Source organism: Trematomus bernacchii, unplaced genomic scaffold, assembly GCF_902827165.1.
Source record: "Trematomus bernacchii unplaced genomic scaffold, fTreBer1.1, whole genome shotgun sequence".
NCBI classification, from domain to species: domain Eukaryota; kingdom Metazoa; phylum Chordata; class Actinopteri; order Perciformes; family Nototheniidae; genus Trematomus; species Trematomus bernacchii.
Window position 1 is genome coordinate 3,195,039 of NW_022987899.1, and position 18,160 is coordinate 3,213,198.

The 18,160-nt window shown below is 40.8% G+C and overlaps 1 protein-coding gene across 1 annotated transcript in view; it reads right to left on the reverse strand.

Moving 5' to 3' along the window:
• Nucleotides 1-711: 711 nt before the first annotated feature.
• zbbx (zinc finger, B-box domain containing) overlaps nucleotides 712-18,160 on the reverse strand; it is a 48,955-nt gene continuing 31,506 nt past the window's right edge. Inside the window, exons 11-17 of the mRNA XM_034114465.1 lie at nucleotides 15,597-15,697; nucleotides 8,053-8,174; nucleotides 7,777-7,838; nucleotides 6,502-6,707; nucleotides 5,075-5,905; nucleotides 2,217-2,446; nucleotides 712-756 (exon numbers count right to left, since the gene is read on the reverse strand). Coding sequence (XP_033970356.1) covers nucleotides 712-756; nucleotides 2,217-2,446; nucleotides 5,075-5,905; nucleotides 6,502-6,707; nucleotides 7,777-7,838; nucleotides 8,053-8,174; nucleotides 15,597-15,697 — 1,597 coding nt within the window. The remainder of the gene's footprint in view (nucleotides 757-2,216; nucleotides 2,447-5,074; nucleotides 5,906-6,501; nucleotides 6,708-7,776; nucleotides 7,839-8,052; nucleotides 8,175-15,596; nucleotides 15,698-18,160) is intronic.

Sequence of the window (18,160 nt, forward strand, 5' to 3'; positions counted from 1 at the left end):
TGAGAGCATCTCACAGCGGCGTGGTGGGTTAGTTTTTCCTTCCAAGTGTCCTCCTGTGAGACTGGGGAAGGGGGGGGGGGATTACAATGAGGAAGCTCTGTTTAGTTAAGATTAGATCTGATGCATTAGCATGCTAGCCGGAGCATTCGGGAGACCCTGCAGATTGGCCGGGAGAAAATAGAAAGCGAGGCATGTGGGAATAATGTCGCTGAGAAAAGAGGAAGGAGCGAGGATGTGGAATGACAAGAGGAGAGAAAGAAAGGCATAACAATGAAATGGCAAGAGACACAACACAATGGGAGTGTGTGGCGGGGGAAAATGGAGTTGTGTTTGTGCAATGTCTAACAAAAAGGATGCAGCTGTCTGGGTGAAAAGGTAAAAACTGTGGAAAAAAATAGACCAAAGGAAAGAAAGTATCCATATAGGAGAATAGAGGAGCAGTGATCGGGTCCAAAAGGAGAGAAAAACGCTAAAGAAAATGACTATCTAATCATTTTATGAGCAGTTTGATTCAGGTCCAGAGGCCACAGATAACCACCATCTTCACAATCATGAACCTCATTTGCTCCATCTTTTTAATAAAGCATTACCCCCCCCTTTATTTTTTCCCCTTCCCCTGTCACAGTATAAAGGATTCATACCATTAACTAGCTGATAGGTCATTTGGGACCATTCAGGCGGTGTCTTTTGAATCCACTCTCTTTTCTTCCCTCAATGGGGTGCACCTTTAACACCACTGCCTGGCGTGTCTCTGAGCTACAGATGAATAATGTAAAGTAATTAACGTGATACAAATGTTATCTAATAGATCAGGTCAGCTACAATAAGACACTCTGACTGTATGCTCCTGAGTGATTATGTCCGGCAAAATCATTCTCTAAAACTTCTAAAAACTTGCCAATTTATCAAATGTATTACCCGGCTGGAAAGACAAACTTTAACATTAAAAAATATATATTTAAATAACTATTAAAAACCTTTTTGGGTTATTCATTCGTTAGCAATTCAATATTTTTCCCTCACTGTAATAACAATTATCATTTGTATCAAATGAAGGAGTTTGCATGCCCTTATTTAATTGAACAAGTCATTCTATTTGTATGCAATAAAACGTTGTGTATCTAAAAACAAATATGTGTTAGCGATGTGAATCAAGAACAAGTTGCTGTGGGTGTCATTATTAATGTCATGCTTTCTTATATTTCCCCTTGGTACTATTTTCTTTTTGCATTTTCATTGAAATATGCTGTTTGGGGTGTTCCCTTTCCTCTAGTGTGATACATAGGTTTCTGTGCATGTAAATGGTCTGCAGAGGCTAAAATCCCTGTGTTCCATCCAGAGGCCCTTTCTCTCCATCCATGTAAACCAACCCAGTCTCACGGCATTTCGTGTTATAGTCACGAAATTAATTTTTAATCTATTGATTCGTGTTCACCAACACGATTTTCGCATTTTTTTCGTGTCACACAGAACGATTTTAAAAGCAATGTATTTCTATTGGTAGTATGTTTCGTGCCTGCACCACGTATTTTTGTCCGGTCGGGTCTTGGAAGACCAGAAGCTGTGTGGTTCATAAAAACACTTTCTTACTCAATATCTTACCCTAAGCCTAACCCTAACCCTAACCCTTTTATTTTAAATTGTATAATGTCTGAGTTTTTTTGCCGTCCGCGAGGAAAAGAAATGGGGCTCAGAGCCTCAGAATACTGAGATCTGAGATTTTTTTTTTTCCTTCTAATTTGTTATTATTTGGTGCAGGCACGAAACATACTACCAATATAAATACATTGCTTCTAAAATCGTTCTGTGTCAGAATACTGAAATCTGTATTTTTTTTTATCTGTTTTTCCTTCTAATTTGTTATTATTTACATTACTTTTAAAATCGTTATGTGTGACACGAAAAAAATGCGAAAATTGTGTTGGTGAACACGAATCAATAGATTAATTTCGTGACTATAACACGAAATGCCGTGAGACTGTGTTGTGTAAACATGTCACGAAATACATATATGAACCTGAAAATGAGCATAATAGGGCCCCTTTAAATCTCACTTGTATTTAAGTCTGATTGTCTGTTTGGCAACCATTTATAAATGTATATTCACATTTGAGCCCTGTAAAAGTAATAATCCTTATACTGCCCAGAAAATCGTCCATACACTCATAAGGTTCTTCTAATAAAGAAGGAAAAAAGCTTGTATGGAAACAGGTTACCACGTATTCTTCTGACAGCTGTTCTTGCTCATCGGTCTGCAGATCTTTTCCTTTGTGTGGGTCTTCAAGAACAAAGGGATCTTCAGAATGAGACGTGGCAGGATTCCCTTCCTTTCCCTCTCTGGTTCTGCCTCTCGTTAAACGTCTGTGCATCTGCACTTCTTCGTCTGAAGACTCTTCCTCATGTGGATCCAGACCCAGGCTATCACTGGACATTTCATCACCGCTGTCTTCAAGAAAAATACACACACAAGATGTTCTTTTCAACAAATATTCTTTTTTAAAAAAATAATGTATCTTCATCGCTCAAACAAGTATGGAGACATTGATCGTCCTTGATGTTTCGCACTTATAATCCCTGAACAATTCCCATAACATCGAATGAAAATGTAAAATAGATGTAAAAGTCCTTGACTTTGTTTCACACGCATTGAGCTCAGTTAAGCTAATAAAGCAGGCGTTCAGTGCGACACAACGAGATGTAGGAAGTGAAGGGTGAGAAGAATGCTAAGAATGAAGGTAGAAATAGAGATGATGGATGTATATAGGAAGTGAGGTAGAAGAGTGAAATGTGGCTGAGGGAAGTTGAAGCAAGATGAGGAAAAGTTGAATGAATAGGTTCGTGCAAACTGTCGACACAGATTTACAGTCCTCGGCTCTGTGTTTAAAGTCCAGATTTTAGCACAATTTTCAATTCTAAAGAGACAATAAAATATTCGCAATAAAAAATAAAATATCCTATAGCAAACTAACCCTTAACACACACACAGACACTCTTCCAAGTGCGCATACAAACAGACACAAATGCAGTGTTCTTTGCAACAGAAAAAACGTTCTAGCACTCTAGTGTGAACGTGCATGTATGAGAAAGAAGCATGTACAGTGAATATTAATGTGTATTTGCTGTATACCAATGGGAAATGTACGGCCATTCTTTGCAAAGTAATTACCTCCATCTGTTGAAATAATATGGTATATATTAAGAATGAAAAAGTGCAAATAGGCCATTTGGCTTCCGGATTAAATGGCAAGATTTAGCTAGAGAAAATCATAATAGCTATCCAGTATAATTTACTAACTTCAAGTATTTTTTAACACTTATTTAACCTGGCCACTAGAGTGCCTCTTTAGATCACCCTGGTAACAGTAAACTGAGAAAAATACAAACATTAAAAACCAGACATGAGGGAACAAAATTATAAAGCTGAGTCACTTTGGAGCAACGTGTGGGAGGCTGTTATTAGATGTGTGTTAAATGTGACAACAAAAGTGATGAAGGTCACACTTCTTGCAGCACTTGAAGTACCACAGAGGAGCTATTTAATTGTGAAATCCAACATATTTCAGTCTATTATCATGCTTCCTGTCTGCCTCTTGGTCCAAGCTGTATTCATCTGTATACCACCAGTGGCCTTCAGCAAATTAAAGTGGACCTATCATGCTATATTTGAATAATATAGTGTAGGACCATACCTATATAAGGCATATTTATACTTTTTTTTTTAAATACCAAACAGATCATGCATTTTAGCCATGCCTCATTTCGCTCAATTTGCACTTTTTTAGCCCTGTTTTTGCAAGGGCTGATTCTGTGAGAACAGCACCATCTACAGGCCTGGCATATGTACTACAGCGTCTCCAGCGCTTTCGAACGGCAATGGCCGTGGCTGTCTCCTCCTGATTGGTGGAGTTGGCCCAATAGCCGTAGCGCCACTGTCCTGACGTCAGGACAGTGTTCAAATCTGGATCAGTTTTTATCAGATCTGTTGCAGCCCCTTTTTTAGAGATTTGGGTATGGAGGAAAATAGAGAGGGTTGTGTTTTCTGACACTTGGTGAGTTCCCTGGAACACCGGGGACATATTCATGTATAAAAGACGTACAAAAGTGCATTTTGCATGATAGGTCCCCTTTAAGTACTAATTTTAAGTATTGAGTTGTTGTTTTTTAAGAATGTAATTAAGCCTGGCAAAACAGCTGGCCTTGAACAAGTTGTTCCTGATATTACAAGTTGCTTGAGTTTTCACATTCAAGATGCATCCTTTCAGAGTTTCATCGATGTCACAAGAATGTAATAGGGAAAATGTTTAGTAGAGGTGTACATGATCTTTCCAAATCACATGATTTTAGATAGAGCTTGGATTTATGAGGAGTAAATTAGCAAAAGCTTTTCGAATGATGGGAACTGAATCTCAAGAGGGACCAACTGAGCAAAGAACTGTATCACTGGCATCAATGTGAATGTAGGAGGACTGTATGCTAGTGTTGTTATTTCTGGAAATAGTGAGGAGCTTTGTCTGTATTCTTGTTGACAGGAAGTTGGTGGGGCAGTGGGTTGTGCGTAGGTGTTCAAACCCCACTGCCGCAGCATGTCGTTGTGTCCCTGGGCAAGACACTTCACCCCAAATTGCTCCTGTGGGGATTGTCCACAGTAGTGAGTATGTAAGTCGCTTTGGATAAAAGCGTCTAACAAGTAACATGTAATGTAATGTAATGTAATGCACCTGGTGCTCCAGTTGTAGTTACTAGTGCCAATTGGGTACACACTTTTAGATCTGCAGTCCAAATCACAGAAGAGTGGTGTGTCTGACAGATATGGTATCCTTTTAAAAGCAACACATTTTTGCATATCAAACCTTATATACTTTATCTGCTGACGGTCAACAACAGTGTCACAGACCCAAATTGATCCTTGATCTTATTCAAAACTGCTCCAAAAGTAATGTATTTCCCTCCCTTTAACTAAAATGCCTAAGTACACATTTCTGAGACATATGAAAAAAGTTGACAGTCACCATTCAACACCATCATTGCTCAAACACATATGGACAAAAAGAGGCAATTTGTATAAATCACTTACCTATTGAAAGCTCCTCCTCCTCCTCCTCCTCCTCCTCCAGTTTCACATTTAAAGGATAATTCTGGATGCCATCCATGAAATGTGATGGAAGTCTATCCAGAGTTGATTCATGGTCCACAGAGATAGGGGTAGAGTACTCAAAAACTGAAGAATCCTCTGTTGTTGGAGTTTGTCCATGACTAGAAAATGCATCTACAGGGGACTTGTTTGATAAATATTTCACAGCTGGACTTAGTGCAAGATATTTTGGTGGGGGGGTTGAACTGCAAGACCCAGGTGGCAGCTGGAGTTGATTGTCTGATAAAAGAGACTCTGGGTCAAAGCGGGACTGTTGGGATTGCCTTGAGGACTGATTACTTCGTAATGATTGGGAAAGCTTCGGTGATGAGATTGTTTCTGGGAACAACTGGGAAGATTGGGATTGTTCTGGCAACAGAGATACATCGGAGCCTTTCTGTATTGGAGTTGATTGGTGAACTTTAGGCAATAAGATTGACTCAGTGGAGCTTGATGGTGAGACTTCGAATGTAGACCTTAGGGAGAAGGAAATGGACGGAGAAGGGGAAAGATGGTGTTCTAGTATTGGAGGTCTGTTAACAGTCACAGGAGAAACATCAGGTGGAAACAAGACAGGGGAAAGTGAGGGTTTCAGGATCTGAGTTTGGGAATGTGCTGGTGAGGGAGAGGACAAATGTTGAATTGATCCAAGGTCAGGTTTTGATTCATGGACTTTGGGTGGGCAATTGGGCTTTTTTGACGGCTGTGTTTTGATCGATGTCTTTGAAGTCTGAGCAGTGGGGCATGCTGATGGCTTACTCTTAGAGGACGATGCTGTGCAAAAGATAAAATGAACAACAATAAGGATATAAGTTATGTTTTGTACGCATGTGGTCACATTTTCATGAAAAAGCACACAAGGGACATTTTCCACCGTTTTAGGGAGTATTAAGTTTGTCCTTGACTATTGTTGCTGCCAGCCTCCAAGGCCCAATACTGGTTTACCAATGGAATTGATTTAGATATTATATTCCTGAAAAATAAACTAAATTCTAATTTAAAATCATCCTTTGAAGCTGACCTGCATGTGTAAAAGACAACAATGTTCTAACATACATGTGGGATGTTCATGGCAAACTGACCTGAAAATCATGTTGTCGTCACATATCATGGCTAGTTCTTAGAGGCTATTTTAGAAGAAACAGCTAAACTTACTGTATAATGGGGAAAAAAATGAATTGGTCAGTCAATAACTGATGTTTCTTATTTTTTATTGAAACTCCTAAAAAGCTAAACTTCGAAAAATTCCATGATCTCTAAGATAAACATGTGTTTTAATATCCTACATTTCCTCTGGTTTCTGTTGTGAAAACTGCAGGCAAAACGTTACATTTGTACCTGTCCTTCGGAGAAAAACCCACAAAGCTTACATTTTGTCAAATGCTCTGGTTGGGAAGTCTGATTCCTGGATAGATGGAGGCTCTTAGCTCCTTTGGCTGGTGTTGGTGCTGTAAATTGCCTGGATGGAAGGGCTGGACAGGGAGAAGAGCAGCTGACTAATGAGGACCCGCTGTTAATAATAGCCGTTTGGGTCAGCAGTGTTCCCTTACTAAGGGGCTGCTGAACAGAAGGAACCCTGTGTGGAAAAAACAAGACATTGAGACTTTAGTCGTGGCTACACAGGACTTTTCTGACAGTGGACATTGTCATAATAAAAAATATCAGCATCCTTGTAAAAGATTTGCCAAATTTGACTATATTATTAGAACTACCGATAAATACAGACTGAATTTTAAGGAATGGTAGAAACATTCTCTGTCTACTCCTAGTACAGAATGAGTCCTTACCCCAAGTGAAGGATCTTGGGGTCTTTTTCAAGAGTGAGGGGACAATGGAGTGTGAGATGGGCCAGGAGACTTGAGAGCAGCAGGAGCTTGCCCGCACCGTTGTGACAAAGAGAGAACTCATCCAGAAGGCAAAGCTTTAGATCATCGTTGCTACTCTCACCTATGGTCCTGAAGGATGGGTCATGACCGAAAGAACGAGATTGCGAATACAAGCAGCTTCAATTGGTTTTCTCTGGAGGGTGGCTGGCATCTCTCTTAGGAATAAGAGGAGAAGTTAAGTCATCCTTGAGGGTCTCGGGGGTATAGCTGCTGCTCATTTGTGTAGAAAGGAGCCAGTTCAGGTGGTTCGGGCACCTAGTAAGGATTTCACCTCGCCACCTCCCTGGAGAGATGATATCTCAACACTAGCCTCGGAGCGCCCTGAAAGTCAGAGCTAGATCATGTGGCCAGGCAAAGGGAAGTTTAGGGCCCTCTGCGAGAACTGCTTCCTTGGATAAACAGTTTACGATGGATGGATGGATGGTTGGTAGTAACGTCATGATGTTTAGCCCCAACCCTTAACTGTTAATTCCAACATCCATAAAGCTGTTCTTTCTATTTTGTCAAGATGTACATGCCAAGATTTCACTTGACTGGATGGGATTTATCATTAATTGTCTAAAAAAAAAAAAACAGTTTTGACAGACAATTCAACCAAGTGCACACATGCAGCTGATAACTGTCACCAGCTCTCTTGTCTGTAGATGAAAAGTCTTGTTTGTTTTAACAGTTGACTTATTTGCCAGTTATTCCCACAGGCCACAGTGTGAATATGGTAGGTACCTTTGAGATCACAGTTAAATATTGATATAAGCTTACTTTCTGTTGTTGTCTGTCCTCTGTTGAGCAATAGAAAGTCCATGTATGTCTTCCTCCTCTCTCTATTGAAAACAAATGAAAACAGTCAAGTCATCTATGTGAATAAGACAGAAAGAGAGAGAAATGGAAATACAAATATGCTAGTGTCTGTGAAGCCTATTTACAGATGTCTGTCTTCTCCCCCATTGACCCTCACTAAATTAACTACAGTATATGTTTTCATGTAGTGTGTTTCAAAGAGTGTTTGTTAAAATGAAATGCTTCAGTTATTCTCACCTCATCCAGGACTTGTATGACAAGGCACGACTCAGGTTGGGTAATCTGAGGCTCAGGCCTGCCACTGCTGACAGGGTCGGCAAACAATGATGCACAGTAGCGATGGAAATCCTCCTCTTGAGCTATAAGCACGCACACACACACACACACACACACACACACACACACACACACACACACACACACACACACACACACACACACACACACACACACACACACACACACACACACACACACACACACACACACACACACACACACACACACACACACACACAAACACATTGTTACGCAAGATGGTTAGAGGGAAAGAGAGTCATGTAATGTGCTGCAACATGAGGGATTTAGACTTTGTCATGTTTGTGTTTTGTAGCTACTGCTATTTATTCCAGGAATGCCTTTTTTAGATATGGTTCAGCTATTTTGAAAACAATAAATACTTTTGTTACAGGACTTGTTGAATACTCAATTCTGATTGGTCAATATGGACATTCTAGATAACTGATATTTTCTATATTTCACTAACAGACTGCTTCTTAGGAGGACACTGATCAAGGGAACGTCAGCTGTAAACATTAACATAGGTTTAATTAATCAGAAAACACCATGGAATACTTATTGAATATTTATTTGTATAATTGTGGAGGGCACAAATCCTTGGATTCATGATAGCTAAGCTGTCCCCAGTAAAATAAAGAAAAAGAGGACAAGAGAAGGGAGGAGGTTAAAAAACAGAGTGCTGTACCTCGGAGAAATCAGTAGAAGAAGACAGGAAGTAAACACTAAAGGGAACACGATCAATATTGTGTGTCAAGTCGTTGGTAATAGGTGGGATAATGTACTGTAAGGCGGCCATTATAGAAAAAATAACACCAACGGGGGGAGCAGGATCCCGACACACATTATCCCTTACATATTAAGTAGTAATAAAATGATTGGTTGTTCAATAAATCAATCAATATTTGCATTGTCAGGAGTGTGTATCATAAAACATGCATACTGGCCAATGTATCAATCACAGAGCCAATGTCCAGCCCCTCAGCTCTCTGTCTGACCCTCAGGTCAACTCAACTTTTGGCATCCGGCCAACTTATCTATCAAGCTCTTGCTCTGCTCTGGCAGCACTTAAGGTGACCCAATGAACACGTAATGGACACAGCTATCAATAAAGCTATTTGTACAAATCACTTAAATGAAAATAAAATGTACCAGTTGAATTTCCCCCAAAATCTGTTTTTTTAAAATCATATTTCTTTGTGTTTTCTTCCTACTTCAAAGCTCGCAGGGAAAACATTTTTTTTCAAACATTTCCCAATTTGGGATCAATAAAGTACTATCTTATCTTATCTCTTGTCTTAAAGTCACCTCAACCTTCAGAGATGACCATTTCAAATAAAAAAAAATGTACAGACATGTGATTTTGTTGTTTCAGGTGCTTGTTCGCAGCACCTCTTATCACTTCTCTACCTGTGAAAGATGCCAGTGTTCAGGCCTGGACCCCTTGAAACAAATACAGTCATTTTCCTCTCTTACACCCTGCTCCAATAGGAATCAGAGGTCAGGGTCTTGGAGAGCTGCACCACTGGGTCTGTATCCATTTATTATCCTGTGTCAGATGAAAGATGTTGCTCAGCAGGGGCGGAACAGCAGTTTCCCCTCTGAAGACACAACCCTGCTGCTCTGAAGACAGCAGACAGGCGGTGATCTAAAGTACCTGTATGACTTTGTGATGTGTATATACAGTATCTATAGTACCTTGCGAAAGTATTCAACAAAACATTGAGATTTAATTCGGTTTAAAATAAAAAAATGTACAGTAAGGGTCAGTTTTGTGAAGTAAAATATGAAAGTATCATTAGATTTATGTTAGAAAAAATTGTGAGAAACATTAAAAGGCTACACAAATGAAAATATTTATATACTACATATATCATTTTTAAAGGCTTTCGTCTTTTTCTAATGTCCCCATATATATTTCTTGAAAAATCATATTCTTTAATGTTATAATAGTTTTAAAAATGACCATATTAGTTCCTTATTTCTACAACTTAATTATTCTTATGCACTGTAACAAAGTTATGGCGCGTTTCCACTACAGCGCGGAGCCCGGTTTAAGAGAGCTGTGACGTCAGCGGCCCGTCTTTGGTTGCGTTTCCACTTGGCCTAGTACCGGCCGGCGGGTCCTAATTCACAGTTTTTCTGGCCTCATAAAATCATGGGTCTAGGGCCAGAGACAACGAGGCTGAGTCGGGCTGAGTATGCTAAACTAGAGAGAGCATCGCTGGCAAGGGGGCTACAACTACAACAAGATGGACATATTTGACCGTGATTTAATTGTAATACACGTTTCAAAATGATGCCGAAGTAACAACATACTGATACCGGTTAGTAAAAACCATGAGTTAATGCTTTGACAAGTCTGCAGACAGACGGCAGGCGAAAAACCTTTTAAAATGCGTGTTTTCTGAATGGAAATTGGCTAAGCTAACGCAGTATATGCTCCGACCGTCCACACTCACAACAACGGCCTATACAGACATAAATAAAGCAGCAACTGTATTCGCCATGACACAGGCAGTCTGTGGTTTGTACTTGTTTAACTTTTGTCTAGTTTCTGAACAGATATGAGGAGCTGTGAGCTCTGAGTGCTAACAGCTAACGGCTGTGTTGTTTTTCTGGGGTTCTCATTGAAGATGACGTCACGGCTCCGCCTACACTGCGTTACTATAGATACTACCCCAGTTCCTAAACTGTAATGGAAATGCGCCATAAAGTGAGCCAATCCTAACGAGGCCTAGCCATACCGAGCGAGGCCGAGCGAGGCCGTGTAGTGGAAACGCGCCAAAAGTTATACAACAAAGCAAAATGCTACTCCTACTAAACCTGATTCTGATTTTTACCGAAGAGGATTAGGGTCACATGTGATCTTTTTTTTAATCTGACCTAAAGTGTTAGATCTGGCCTTAATTCTCTGCCGTTAATTCCATATGTGTGCATGCACTGATATTTAGCAAATATCTACAGATCACTTCAGCTGATATTGTTGTTAAAGCAGTGAAACATATAGTATCTGGACTACATCCACACATAACACATTTCTTCTAGGCAACAAAAGTAACAACACACTTTATGTTGAAATAAGTTTCTTTGCCGTAAATTGTAATTGTGTCAGTCTGGGTCTTACTCTCGTTGTGTTTCCACTGCAAGTTACCCGTCTGTGCCACCTCCGTATATCTCTCTATGTCATCCTAACAATGCTTCCATCACATCACCACATGGGTCTGACAGCTCGGGAAAATGAGAATTTAAAACAAGGGAGACTCCCCACACGACTCCGGAAAACAGCTTTTATTATTCATGGCCACACACGTAGCCCACCCTTTCATAATCAAAGAGAGGAGAGGAGGGGAGACGCTGCAACCTGTTGTAATCGTTATGCGTTAGAAAAGTTTGAAGCAGGTGGATGGAATAGTTTATAAGCTGCGTAACAGCTCTACATTTCCCAGAGACACTGATGTCTTCCTCACATCTGCGTATCGCTGAAACAATGGAGTGCCAATCATTTAACTGTAAAGAGAAATTAGATTCATTATGTGAATGACTGGTTTTTAGTAATGATTGGTTTACTTAAAGAGTTGGAACAAAATGAATTTGAGTTTAATTTAGTTTGTCCAGTGGTGTATGCAAGTCGCTTTGTGGAAAAAGCGTCTAATAACATGTCATTCAAATCCAGATGAGATGGAAGAAAAACTTTTCAGAATATAACTGCAAAGTCATAACAAAAAATGTACATGTTTTGTAAGGGATAATGAACAGCAAGGCAGTCATTCATGAAAAGAGAACACCGACATGTGCAGCAACAACTTGACTGATAATATTGATTTAAAATGATTTTATGATTTATAAATGATCGTATTGGCTAAGCAAAGGTCTGTTAGCAAAAATGAACAACCTCTGCCATGTCCAAATTGACAAATCAGGATTGAGTATTCAACCAAGCCTTATAATAAGTTATTTTCAGTTCATTAAATGGTGTGTATGAAAGGAATGCACTTAAAGAAAAATGGCTAGTGCAGCCGGTTATTCTTCCCTTCTTGCACAGCATAAATAAACACTAATCTGCATCATCGTGTAATATACACAAGTGATTTTGCTTCGACATTGCACTTTAAACTTATACAGTACGGATGTGAGCATGTGTTAAATGTTACTACTAGGGTAAAATAACTCACCCTTAGGTGCAGAAAAAGTAACATTTGTTTGAAATGTAATGTGTTACAACCCTCTCTGCCCTTGAAAAAACGAACAGATTACAATATTCAGATTCTCAAAACACATGTTCTACTTTCTGGGTTAATGGTGGGTTAATGAGAATGTTGCAACTAAGAAAACTGGGTCATGGGATAGAGAGGTTGCGAAACCTTCCTTTGGGGAGCTCCTTCTAAAGCAGAGTATTTCCAAAAAATAAACCCAAATAACGGCTCGCAAAAAAGCTTTACTCCACTGAAGTAAACGACTCTGACTGAACTTACAGCCTTCAGCCTCATAAAGACCAAGATCTGAAGAAAACTGTCTTGTTCCCTAATAGCTTTCTAACCAATATAAAGTACTGAGAGGATATTCATGAATGTTAAGTTTGTTTTTGCATGTTTAGTGAAAAACAAGGATTCACCTAAAGTTCATTGTTGCGTAATCAAGTCCTTTGTCAACACAAAGTTTTGCTGTTAGCTAAAATATTGTTTAAAAGGGCCCTATTAGGTTCATATTAGTTTTCCGTGCCTCTACTGGGACATGTTTCCATGCTTTAATGTTCAAAAAGCTCTTATTTTTTTTCTCATACTGCCTGTTTCATCTTTTCACCCTCTGTCTGAAACCAGAGCCCAGTCTGCTCTGATTGGTTAGCTGGCCGGCTCTGTGGTGATTAGTCAACCAACAAGAGATGTCCCACCCCTTATCCGATCACGTACAATCTGATGGAGCCCTAGCCAATAGAAGCGTGAGTGTTACAGAGTGATGTCACTATGTTACAGAAGTTAACAAAGGAGTCCAATGTGTTTCAGTCAGGGGGGGGAGTGTGTGGGAGAGAAACTCCCACAGCAGCGAACACAGGGATTTGAGGCTTTGCAGACCATTTACATGCACAACAAAACTATTACACACAAAGAATAATAGGGCCTCTTTAAAGAATCAGCCAGAATGTGGAAAAGGAGATAATGTGTTATGTTGTTAATGTGTCATCATTGTTTACGGTTTTGTGGTGTTTTTTTGTTGTTGCATGCCCTCTCCCCCCCCCTCCCTTCTCTGTCTCTCCGGCCCAATCCCAAACCACGCCCTACACCCTACCCCTACACACTACCCCTCCGTTTGCGCGTTCGCGCGGAGGGTCCGCCACATTAAGTGCTGTTCCAAACCAACGAGTGTGGAGCAGTGTGGAGGGGGAGTGGGCTATCAAGCCCTCAAACAGCGAGTCTGCATCGGTGCTGACTTGAGACCGGTCTCTACCTGACCGGAGTCACGCTGTGTGTGTCCGTCAGGAAACACGCTGTGTACAAACAGTTCCAGCAAACATCCACTGATAAATTGCGATGTTAACAACCTCATGATAACCTCATATTTTTTTAACTTAGGATCATATACCTGTGTTTAGTCTAGAAAAAGGTAAATGTGTGCATTTTATTATAAAGTTGTGTATATTTACAGACTGTTGCAAAAACTAAGAAGCTTATAAACATCAGGTTTAAAACTAAAAGAGCTGTACAAAAAAGTAACACAATGAAAGATGTTTGGAGTTTTATTTGAGTTCTTAATTTACATTTGTTGTCTAAGAGATGCTGATTTGAAACCGTTGTTACATACAGTTACGGCATTTCCTGTTTCTGCCGGAGAGAGGGGAGTTTGTCCCAAAGCTTGCCGCTGTATTTACTCCCTCCATCTGACAGGAGGGAGCCTCGTTGAGCTGCGAGTGTGGCTACAGACGGAGTTCACTCCGCCACGGAGGGGTAGGGTCGAGGGAGTGGTTTGGGATTGGGCCTCACTCTCTGCAGGGCTTGTGAGTGGCAGGGGGCGTGGCCGGCAATGGTTTGCAGACGAGGCACACCTGTTCCCAATCAGCCAATGAACCTGCTCCATAAAAGCCCAGTCCTCACTCCACTACTCTGCCAGATAATTCCATGTAGTTGGAGGATTCAGAGTGCCTCGCTGCAGCCTACAGCCCTGTGTTCCTGAGCTCCAGTTATTAATGTGTTTTTTCCTTGGACAACTCTCTCTAATCACTGAAGATGTGTCTGCTATCCAGCCAGCTTCTTACTATCACTACCTGCCTTTTTGTTGGCTTTATTTATTTTATTAAACATCTTGAAATGTTTACCTGAGTCAGTCTCTGCTTTAGGGTCTTTTTAAATATCAGAGCGTTACATGATGATTTGTTTGTTTGGGATGTGATTTTTAAAAAAGCAGCTCATGGTTGGCATTATAAGAGATGCTGGGGAAGGGAGAGCTACAAGTGAAACAAAGTACAAAACTGCACATCTAAAAAAGTTGTAATACTTTGGAGACAGTAGCTGTTAGTGTTTGTTTAGACTGCGGTTAAGGCATCTCTGATTTACTAGAGCTGCAAGAGGTTATTGTAAATTAATGAGTCCACACTCCAAACAAACTGTACTGCATCGAATGTGTGTAATATATTAAACATTTCAATGGGGAGCATAGGCAACTTGTTTGACCTCTAAGATTTGTGGAACTATTTGAGATAGACAGCTATGGGGTAAGCAAGGTGTTTCAGATCCTAACAAGGTCGGATTTGGAGTGAATCTTGATTGATGTGATGAGAGGCGGTTGACAGCCCCGGGGTCCAGAGGTTTTGGGAGGGGAGAGATAACCGTGGTCTACCCGTCTCCTGACAGCCTCGGCTTGGGGCCAGACAGCCAGGACACTCCCCTGACTGATGAGCTACAGGCCCTGAGCTTTAGACTGCAGGCCATCCACGCCCCCCCCCCTCCCTGCCCCATCCCTTACCCAGGCAGAGCGCAAACTGTCAGGCATGAGCCGCCTCTAACGGCCCTCTGCCCACACAATCACAGCCAGTGATTACCCGTCACACCGCCACGGATGGATGGGCAGGCACTGATACGTCTGACCCCTGAGAGGCAGAGGTTTTTTACTTTTCTATCCTGATTTTGTGTGTGTGTGTGTGTGTGTGTGTGTGTGTGTGTGTGTGTGTGTGTGTGTGTGTGTGTGTGTGTGTGTGTGTGTGTGTGTGTGTGTGTGTGTGCAGTTCATCTGTCAAATGACTTGGTTTCTTGGTTGGTATGTCTATCAGAAAGGTGGTATATCAGCAAGAGTACATGACTGGCAAGGCTGTAGTGTATGTCAACATCATATCTTGGTATCAAAAGGTGCTTACGAACATACAGGTGTGTGTGTGTGTGTGTGTGTGTGTGTGTGTGTGTGTGTGTGTGTGTGTGTGTGTGTGTGTGTGTGTGTGTGTGTGTGTGTGTGTGTGTGTGTGTGTGTGTGTGTGTGTGTGTGTGTGTGTGTGTTACCTGTTAGGCTGCTTGCAGGCTCCTCCACAGTGTTTATGTTAGGTTGTGATTTTGAATCGTTACCAGAGGCTGACGATGGACGATAAGTTTTGATTGGTGTCCTGCAAACAAATGTGAATATATAAATCATTGAATTCACACTAAATGGATACACATATAACTTAGACAGAAACTCTGGGTCACTTCCTAGACAATTCTAATATTCATGGGGCTTAAAGGTAGGGTAGGTAAGAATGGAGAAACCAGCTCGAGTAAGCTAGAATTTGAAAGTACACAACCGAAAATAATCTGCCCCTTCCTTCAGACTTCCTTACAGAGCCCCTCCTCCAACACACACGAACGCGCACATGACCAATGAGGGCACGAGATAAGTGTGTGCACGAGATGGAAGGCTGACAGGCAGGTAGGCCATCCAGTTATCTGCCGTGGGCCGAAGGCAGATAATTGAACTTGCTTTTTACAGCGCCACGGCTTCCACAGTCAAAATATGTAATGTATTCATTGCTATCGGGATGTGAAGAGCATTCCATGGAATATAACAAAAAGTGTTTCTGAAGTGAATTACCTACCCCACCTTTAAGGAAAACTCAAGTGTGCAAGCTCTTTGGGCTAAAGTCCCCGGTTGATATACTTTCTGAATCTCCAGTCAGTACATTTTGGCTTAATGCCCTACTTAGCAACTCTCATAGGAATGAACAGGGCCAAATTTGTATCAGGTTATCTTTCTTACATCCACAACTTTACCCTTATTCCCTTTGTCCCGGTCTCATAAAGCCAGGTCGAGGCCAATGAGAGAGAGTTTATGAGAAGCTCCAGGCTGCCCATAAGGTTAGACTGAGGTTATATATTTCCTCTTCAGTCAATATCCTCCAAACTGACAATGTTTATCTTTTCTCTGTCTTTTTAATTAGTGTACCCAGGGTGTTATATGTAATCCTGCAGCTCACATCCCTTCTGTTATGCTTTCGCTTCATCCATCCATCCTTCTTAAATACAGTACTTTAAAAACAGTAACATCGCTAGTCTTAGGCTGTTTGCATTCAGGGTTTGGCCAGAGTGCAGGAAGAATAAGTGTGTTTCTCTTCTGTTGTCCTCTCGGGTCTTGTGTTTCTACCTCCCTTTGGAGATACATGTTTGATAAAGAGACCTTCAACCAATTGAGCCTATAGTTTACACGTCTACTGAAAAATAACAACAACTGGTGAAGTGTTCCTGAGGAAGGATTTTGAATCCCTACCCAATTACCCTGCACCTTGTAAGAAAGAGTTTGAGAGTTTCCCGACAGTAATTTGTGAGTGAATAATGTATAAGTCTCTCTAAGAGGGAGGAAGTGAGATACAGTATAACTACTGTACGATGCCATTTAGAGACTTATTATGTAACGATGTTGAAAAATAGGTGACACACGATACTTAATCTTCAACAATATATCATATTTTTGTTTAAGCATTATTAATGGAAATACCCTTGTTTGACATTCTGCAATAAAGTTAAAGCAAGAAGGATATGGCAGCTTCAATAAGACCATTACTGTTGCTATATGCACTCTGTGGACAGTGGGTTAGCCCACTTCTACTTTGACAGTTATGCCAAAAGTGCTTTATGGAAGTCACCACTTCTCACAGGGGATATTTTCAACAGAACACCCCAACTTTTTCTATTTCTGCACTGTAAGCTAAAGCTCTGTCTCCAAGTAACTGTACGGCAGAGGTCAAATGAGATGCTTCAGACCAGCCTGACCTTTCTTGTACTTCAAAATACAACCTTAAGTTTATCGTTATAAAAAATCAACACATGAGGGTCTACAGTTTCACTAGAAAAACATTGTAAAAGTATTAATGCGAGAAGCGCTACATCACTGCCTGGTGAAATGACGGCCCCGCCCACTTTCAGGTGATTAAAAGGAATTGGCGATCATTGATCACCAATCACATTGTGTAATTGTTTGACAAACAGACCATCGTATTTGGGCTCCTTGTAGATTAAAATGCACATTTTATTTAAATTCTTAATCCTTTAGATCTAGTTGAGGAAGACCTCAGAATTGGTATTTTACGGCCAGTCAAATGACAGCAGATATTTCCACCCATACTTGGATAAAATCCACTGGGCATTTTTGTTTTATACTGTAGAGTTGTTTTGAGACATTCTGACATCTCTATGCTCAAGTACAACAAACTAATAACATAATGTTTGTTGGCCTTCCTTTCACAGAACAACATCATCACCCCATTGGACTCATGTCGAATAAGCCAATAACAGCTCTAAGGCTTTTATAAGCTATTGTTGTTCCGTACAGGCAGGTCACTGTGACCTATTGTGTGTTTGCCTAATGGGGTGGCTCCCAGATTTTTACTTTGAGAAAAGCTTTCTATTTGTGTAACTGAAATCTCATCATGCTTTTTTAAAAACCTGGCAGTACAAGTCGGGCGCAGTCAGGTCTTTCAGACTTGGGCGGGGGCCAGTTCAGATCTCAGTTCCTTTGCCTGTGCCGGCTTTTATTTCAGGGTTCAGTGCCTTGATCACAGATTCTTTGACGCTGGCAGTTGATGGAAGGCCGAGTG